Source organism: Equus przewalskii, chromosome 3 (assembly GCF_037783145.1).
Source record: "Equus przewalskii isolate Varuska chromosome 3, EquPr2, whole genome shotgun sequence".
NCBI classification, from domain to species: Eukaryota; Metazoa; Chordata; class Mammalia; order Perissodactyla; family Equidae; genus Equus; species Equus przewalskii.
Genome location: NC_091833.1, coordinates 7,743,146 through 7,750,884, shown reverse-complemented (window position 1 = coordinate 7,750,884; position 7,739 = coordinate 7,743,146). Strand labels below are relative to the sequence as shown.

The window sequence follows — 7,739 nt, the reverse complement described above, 5'->3', positions numbered from 1 at the left end:
CTCAGGGTTCAATGGCAACTACCAGGTGAATTTGCAGGCTTGTAGTGTAGGAATGAAATTTCACAAGGACCTGGAAATGGGCTCAGGGTGGGCAGCAGACAGGTGCCTTGTTATTGGGCTGAACATGGCCTTCAAGTCTGTAACAGGCCCACTGGGGCCAGAGGCTGGGCTCACTTCAGATGCCTCCTCTCCTCTTCTGACTCTGAATCATCCCGTCCCAGGTTGGGACTCTAGACTGGTGCCTGAAGCTGCAGGATGTGTGGGGACTCATGCCCTGTATAATAGCCATTCTCTGTTCAGAAACAGTGGATCTCTGGCTCCTGGATATGTCCAGGCCATGGCCCTTGCTGGGGCCTTCTCTGGGAACAGAGATGGTCTTCCCTGATTTCCTGAAGCCCAACCCCTTACCTTCATGCCCTGCTAGTCTGTCCCAACTCAGCCCAGGCCTTAGGACAACAGAGCCAGCAACTGACTAGCAGGACACCAGAAGCCAGTTACTTGCCAGCTCTTTCCAGAGTCCCTGGTCACCACACTTCTACCTCCTCCTCCTCTGGGTCACGGCTGTGGTCAGGGCCTGCCTGAGACATAGCCAGCTAGAAGAGCATCTTTCTTGCCATCAGCCTGATAGGGGTTGACAGCAGAGGGCTTGTGGGGCAGCCCGGGCCTGCAGGAAGTTGGCTGCTGCCTGACAAGCCCCATGGAGGCTGCTATTTCCCAAAGCTGGAATTTCCTGTGCAGTTGGTCACATGTGCTCGGGCCCAGAGAGACTCAGATTTGCCCAGACACAAATTCAAACCTCAGGGATGCCAACCTGAGGAGGGGACAAGGGCACAGAGACATTGTTTTGGCTACATGAGAACAGAGCAGTAGCTGCCTTTGAAATGGGCCGAGGTAGGAGAGAGGGAGAGGAAAGAAACATTCATTACGTAGCTGATATGTACTAACTGTCATAACACCCTGCACTGTTCTGAATGGACTGTTAACAGTTACTCCTCCCTGTGACCCCGTCAGTGGTCACTATTGTCATTCCCTTGTGCAGATGACACACTGAGGTAAGGGAGGCTCAGTACCTTGCCCAAGCTTTCACACTGCTGAGTGATGGAACCAGGGTTAGGGTCCAGGCACTGCGGCTCCAGAGAGTTGCTCTGTGTGCACATCATCTTGCCTGATTCTCCTGATGAGCCTCAGCAGCCTTATTCCCACCCTTCAGAAACAGGAAGCCTCAGAGGTTTTTCCTGACTTGTCTGAGATGCCGCAGCAGTGGGTGGAAGAGCTGGGATTCAAACTCAGGTCTGGTCTGACTCCAAGCCCTTTGTTTTTCCACTAAACCAGAGCAAACCACAGACTTCAGGCCAAATGCAGCCCACACCTCTTTGTAAATACAGCTGCTTTCATGATGCAACAGCAGAGGTGAGTAGTTGTGACAGAGACCTTTACAGAGTATGTTTGCTGACCCTGCACTAAACCTGCAGGATGAATGAAAGGCAGCACCTCCCACCTCTGCCTCTCAGTGTCTGCCTATAAGGTAGTCATTCTCATCTGAGTATGAACTAGTCCACCAGCTCTGTGACAGCTCCCTGAGAGTTCTCACAGAGTCAAAAACAGAAGCCACTTTAAGGAATCACCTAATCCGGCCCTCTCATTTTCTGACGGGGAAACCAAGGTTTAGTGATGACTTTCCAGTGTGACTCAGTCATAACCTCAGAGTAGCTGGTCTCAAGCGGACTCTTGGAATCCAAAACATTTCCCTGGCCTTGACTCCTAATGGTATGGACCCACCTCAACTGTCTTGTTCAAGGTCATGTGACAAAGTGATCTTCCCAGTCCTCTGCAACCAGCCTCAACTTGAAGTGAAGTCCTCGTGGCTCTGCTGTCCTTTCCCACAGCTCTGGGCACCTGTTGGGACTTGTATGATCCCACCCCCTCCTCACTTCCGGAGGGCACCACACACAACGAGGGGAGCATGGACTTGGTCCTTCAGTGGCTGTGTGACCTTGGGTGGATCACTTCTCGAGCGCAGTCCTCAATGTCCTCATCTGCCGGGAGGGCACATTGTTCTTATTGCTGCCTATCTCAGAGGAGCATTCTCAGGTAAACAAATGAAAAATGGAATATGAAGTGATGGAGATTTAGAAATAAGCTCTGTTAACATCTTAATTTATTTAGGGTGGAGAACAGAGACCGACACCATGTGTCAGAAGAGAGAGGCTTTTGAAGGTAATACGTACCTGTGAGTCTTAAACATTTGAGATCTGATGATCGTATGGCTTTTCTCTCCCAGAAAAGTAGATATGAATTGATCCCCCAAAATATTTGCATTTAGTTTCAGAAGACTCTGAAACTTTTTTCATGAACACTAGTTTTAATAACTCCTGACCCATTGTACAGATGAACAAATTGAGGTCTAGAGAGAGACTGCACACATCAGTGCCTTTTGGAAGGAGACAGAAATGAAGCTATGTTTCTCCAAAGGTAGGAAATTCAAATGTCCACCAGTTGCCTAAAGTGGGGCTCACCCATGGGGCTTCTCCGACCACATGTGTCAGCCCAGAGGACAGGGCAGCGGCCAGATCCCCCCTCGCTCCCAGGAGAGCTGCCCTTTCCCCGTCTGGCCCAACCTCCCTCCTCGATCTCCTCGGGGCCACTTACCCATTAAATGTCAGCAGGCCTGAGGGAAGGCTGGAAACGGTGGTGGCCTTTTGTTTGATTCATTAAAATAAACCCTAACTCCAATTCTGGAGTTAAAGCAAATGATCAGAACAATAACAACCCCTGTGGGATGTCTGCCCAACTCAGTCCCACAGGCCAAACCACTCCCACCCCAGGATCTTTGGCGTAAGCGTATTTGTGTGCCCCAGTGCTGCTGCACGAGACTCAGCCCATGGCTATCCAGAAAGAATCCCAGAAGCTCCAAAGGGAAGGGACCTTAGAGGCTACGCAACTTCCCTTCCCCACAACTACCTGACACTGAGTCCCCTCTGCAAACTCCCTAAGAGGTTCTGCCTGACGTCTGCTTGCATATCCCCATTGCTGGGGAATTCACTACTTACATCAACACCCCATTCTTTATTCTGGTGTTATCTTCTTGCAAGCTGTTCCTGGACTTCCTATCATTGGCCCTAATTCAGCCCTTGGGCCCACCACCCACTCCATGACTGCCTTTGAATGTTTGAAGACACAGAGTGAAATGTTATTTGTCAATACCTCATTTATATTATTGTCACTGTCTACTTGCTGACTTGCATTCAAACTAATAATATAAGTTCACACCTTCCCCAAACAATAACAGTACCTAGCACTAAGATCTAAGTGCTAATGTATCTCCCTCCCTGGAAAAATGCCCACATGTACTAAATTGTGCATTGAATGCAATCCAACTGGAGGTTCCTATCCCCTTGAAATTAAGCCTTAGAAATGAAAAAGCAAAACTGGATAACTAGCGTGGTCTCACTTGGTATCCACTTTCAGTGTAAATAAAAATATACGTCAATCGCAGACCTAGGATTACAGATTTCACATTCCCCTCCTCCAGTTACCTGTTAGCTTATAAAAAGTTATTTGGGTGAAAGGGGGGCCACTTTGACCAGAAGCTCTTCTTTACTAGCTGGGGGCTGATCATAGACAAACACTTTTGCCTCACATAATTTGTAGCATTTTACCTTCATGGCAAAAAGAATCCGCTGCCAGATACACAGCACAGGAAATGTTCTTTATTATTCTGTACACTTGTTTTTCCATGAAGAGAACAGCTTTTTAAATAAATCCATACCAGACATGGAAATCTGCATGACATTGGAACAGTCCATGACACAGAGAGGGCACCACTGAAACAGCACTTATTTACACTGAGGTGGAGAGACCGAGGGATGAGGGCGCGCACCCCGGAAGCAACTTCCCATTCTCCAGTGTTTCAGAGACGCCTGCGACTGCAGCCATGGCTGTGCTGGATGTCCACAGAGCTGAGCAACCTGGGGCTTACAGGGAGTGACGTGTTACCCTCAAAATCTTGGAACAGAAGGTTGGATTTTTTTTTTTAAATCCCAAGTGTTTCTGGCATCAGTTGAAGAAATACTGGAGAAAGAGTAATTACGGAAAGTCCACAAAAATGAAATTTCTGGAAGCCAAAAATATGACATTTCTCTGCTCAATAGGTTATTGGTCACCAGGTCATTCTGGAAAGTCCTACAGTAAGAGATGTGCTTCCTTCACTGTAAATTTAGCACAAGAACGTTGTAATGGAGACGAGATTTTTTAACTGGAGGGGACCTTTGATTAGTTGATCCAACCCTTGCTTTTACAAAGAATTCTGAAGTCCATGGAGGTGAAGCCACTCTCCTCAGGATACCCAGCTAGTCAGCAGCAGACCCAGGTCTGTGCAACTCCAAATGCTGTGCTGTTTCCACTGCACCACACTCCCTCTCTGTTCTTCTCCCTTCCATGGCTTTCAAAGGAAATAAACAAATGGAATAAGCTTGGCGGGCTTCCTTACTAAGAAATGACTTCTTTGGTAAGAATGCTTCAGTCTCATGTTACCAGGGCTGCAAATCGACCACACGGGAAGAGACTGGCTCCCATGTGGGCAGGAAGCCCCTCTAAGAAGGCAGCTTTGGGAACTTCTGATCAGCAGGACAGTTGGCAAGAGTTGTCCGTTTCCCTTCTCTTTTGTCTCATTTGCATCTAGAATGAAAAACAACTAACAGGTGGACGATAAGTAACCAGACATTGAGTAGATGTTAACATGGTGGTCTTAAACAGGTATTTTACATTCCGTGGAAAATAATAGCTCTTTAAAAATCTGGTAAAATAGTAAAAGTGTCATATATAGTACACAGGAGCACGCTTTTCCCAGGTAACCTCTACGATCAAAGAAAAGCCACAAAAAAGAAGTCAAACATCCTTTATGATAAAGCACACACTGCATTAAGTGTGGGTGGAAGGTGAAACCTGAAGGTCAGCCAGCACGAGAACTTCCAAGAGCTTCCTGGGTCCCCCTCCCCCCAGGGGCCCGGGGCTTGGAGCCAGTCCCCCACCCCAGGCTCAGGAGCCAACTTCCGCAAGGCAGCACCATTGCGTTGGTCTGGTGTTGGTTCAGCTAGCACCACGTCTCTGGTTCACCCTTGGGACAAAAGTCCGGGGGCAGCAGGGCCATGTGCAGATGGCAAAGAGAAAGTGCAGGCTCTCTCCGCACAGGGCGCCTCCCCGATACACACAGGCTTTCCTGGCCACGTGCTCCCATTTCAGTCAAGTAGACCCCGCATTTCACATCCCACTGTTCCTCAGAGTGATTCTTTTCATCAAAAGAGAGCAGCTAAATAATTTCCTCTCTGGGAAGCAGCTAGGGGAGAATAAATGACAGCCTCTCCCCTTCTTCCAACACGTTGTTCTTTTGCTAAGAAATACTCCTTGGCATTTGACTGGATTTAGGTTTATTTTAATGAAAGCCTTGGGTGAGGTGAACCATATCGTGTAGGGAAGTTACAAGTGCTCTGGGCTGAGAGGCAGGGGATCTGACTCGAGGGTCCAACTCGACCCCTTAGAAGCCGAGAAACCTTGAGCATCAGTGACCGAAATGCTGGGCCTTGCTTTTCTTACTGGGAAATGGGGAAACAGAAGCCAGCCCTGCAGTCCCCGCTGGGCGGATGGGAGGAGACGGGGGCGGACGTGCTTCTAAAAGCAATTCTAACCCCTGGGGAGGAATGAAACTTCACGGGAGATTTGAAGTCACTTAGAGGGACAGATTCCATCAGGGGCGGTCGCCCTGCCCTCATCTCCCAGACCCCACCATTCTCTTGGATGCTCCCAGGCCCCACCTGCCACTTGGGCTGTCCAGACTTTGAGCTTGCCTTTTTATATGGAAAGATCAAAAGTCTCCTGATTTTCCCTCTTTTCTCTAAAGAATGACCCCAGGACCCTGATTCAGCAGGACCATGACCCACTCAGAGCCTTAAGAGAGAAAACTACCTCCTGGCCCTCAGCTGGCCCCGACTAACCCTCTTCCACAGACTGCATGGTTGATCGACTGGGCTCAGTGACTCTAGTATTATACAAGCACCTTCTGGACGTGTGTCTCCTTACACTCCCAGTGTGAAGTGGAGTGGCCTCTTATTTTTGTTGTCCCAAGATTCTGCAAGAGGGGCTCCCAGAGTCAGGATAGGAACCCATGAGTCTAGATTTCCAAGGAGGATGTAAGTGACTCAAACCATAAACTGAATCCTCAATTAGATGCCGCCGGTTTACCAAACTATGAATTGTTTCTCTGAATAAGCTGAAACTAACTAACACCACCAGAGGGCACCACTCAGGAGCTGGTGTCAGAGGTCAACCTGGAAATTGTCTGCAACCACCAACCTGTTCCACCAACTAAGAATATTTCCCCCTTAACATGAGTGACCGGGTTGCTGTGTGCTTGGTTCCACCCTGTCCTCCAAGATGCCACGTCGAGCCCATGAAGAAAGATAAAGGGCATTTTCAGGGCCAACTCCCCATCACTCAGGACCCCTGGTCCGCGCTGGGTGGGGTTTCCAGGGAAAGGCTTTGCAGGTGTCCGTGAGCAATAAATAAACATGACAGCCTCTCAGACTGCCCGTGGGCACCATCTGGCCCCGTGAAGACAGCAGAGACACCCACAGTGAAGACATACATCTCGCCTTGCTGGGTTCCTGCCCCCTGTCTCCCAGGAAGGCTCCAGGAGCCACAGATGGGTTTCTGGGCTCCATGAGCCTGAAAGGGTGACCCACATGTGGTCTCTACAGGCTTGTCTGGTACTTCTGTAGAACCCACTCACTGCGACTCATCTATATTCTTCTCTGTGACACCCATGGCTCTGGACCATCTGACCACCAGAAACTGGAAGAAGGTTCCAGAACACAAATCACACTCAGGTTAGCCAGAGTGAAAACTATGAAGTTATCTGCTCACGATCCCCCAAACCACTTATCCACAGACTTCATTTTAGAGACAAACCCAAGCTCCTGGACTGAGGTTCAGACAGCGGAGCGCTTACTGGAATGGACAAAAAAGGGAAGATCTATGTAGCCCCCCAAACTCAGCCAGGAATTTTCTTTGTGTTTTTGACCAAAACTAACATCCTCTTTCTGATTTGGTAGGCAGAGGATTTCTTCTTTGGCCCAAAATATAAGCAAACATGGTGGGGAATTCTGCAGGAGCCATAAAGTTCGGCTTTGACAGCTCCCAGATTGGGTGAGACTTCCCCAAAACAAAAGAGGTTCAACAGAAATCGTTTTTCCTGTTTCCTCCCCTCCTCTTCTCCCTTGAGGCCTAACAGTCCAAGCGCACACCTAGGCCAGATGAACAGAAGGTAAATGAAAACCAGATTACTGAATCATTTGTAACTGGGAAAGGAGGAAGAGGGGTCGGAAAGAACGTCTTCCAGGAGAGGAATCCCAAGAGCATCCGGGGCCCTCGACCTGGACGTTGGCGTGGCGGGGTTCCTCCTTGGGGCCAGGTTCAGATGGCCAGCCAGTGTTGCAACTGCAGAGAAAGACGGTGAGGCTGTTATGCCAGGACTGGGGTGGGCAAGGACGAAGGGGATGAAGGGCCAGCTGAGAAGGGTAGCAAAAAGCACAGAGCGGGCAGAAAACATACTCCCTCCCTTCAAAGACCCGGAGAAGATGCAGGCTGATTTCCTAATTTTCACTGAGGCCCAGAAAGGGCAGAGGAGCATCCCAAAGTCACACAGCAAGTCTGAGGCAGGGGGCTCACCAGGACATCCCCCCATC

General features: G+C 49.2%; 1 protein-coding gene and 1 long non-coding RNA gene across 3 annotated transcripts in view; one reads left to right on the top strand and one right to left on the bottom strand.

The window, feature by feature from the left end:
* Positions 1–1,273: 1,273 nt before the first annotated feature.
* Positions 1,274–4,128, top strand: LOC139082448 (uncharacterized). Its single transcript, XR_011538455.1, has 2 exons — positions 1,274–1,410; positions 2,167–4,128. It is a non-coding gene; the product is annotated as an uncharacterized lncRNA (long non-coding RNA).
* The window catches only part of SLC6A2 (solute carrier family 6 member 2), a 45,636-nt gene continuing 41,585 nt past the window's right edge, over positions 3,689–7,739 (bottom strand). For both annotated transcript variants that reach the window (XM_070613664.1, XM_070613665.1), the window contains one exon: positions 3,689–7,491. In XM_070613664.1, the coding sequence (XP_070469765.1) occupies positions 7,468–7,491 (24 nt within the window). In that variant the 3' untranslated portion in view covers positions 3,689–7,467. The remainder of the gene's footprint in view (positions 7,492–7,739) is intronic.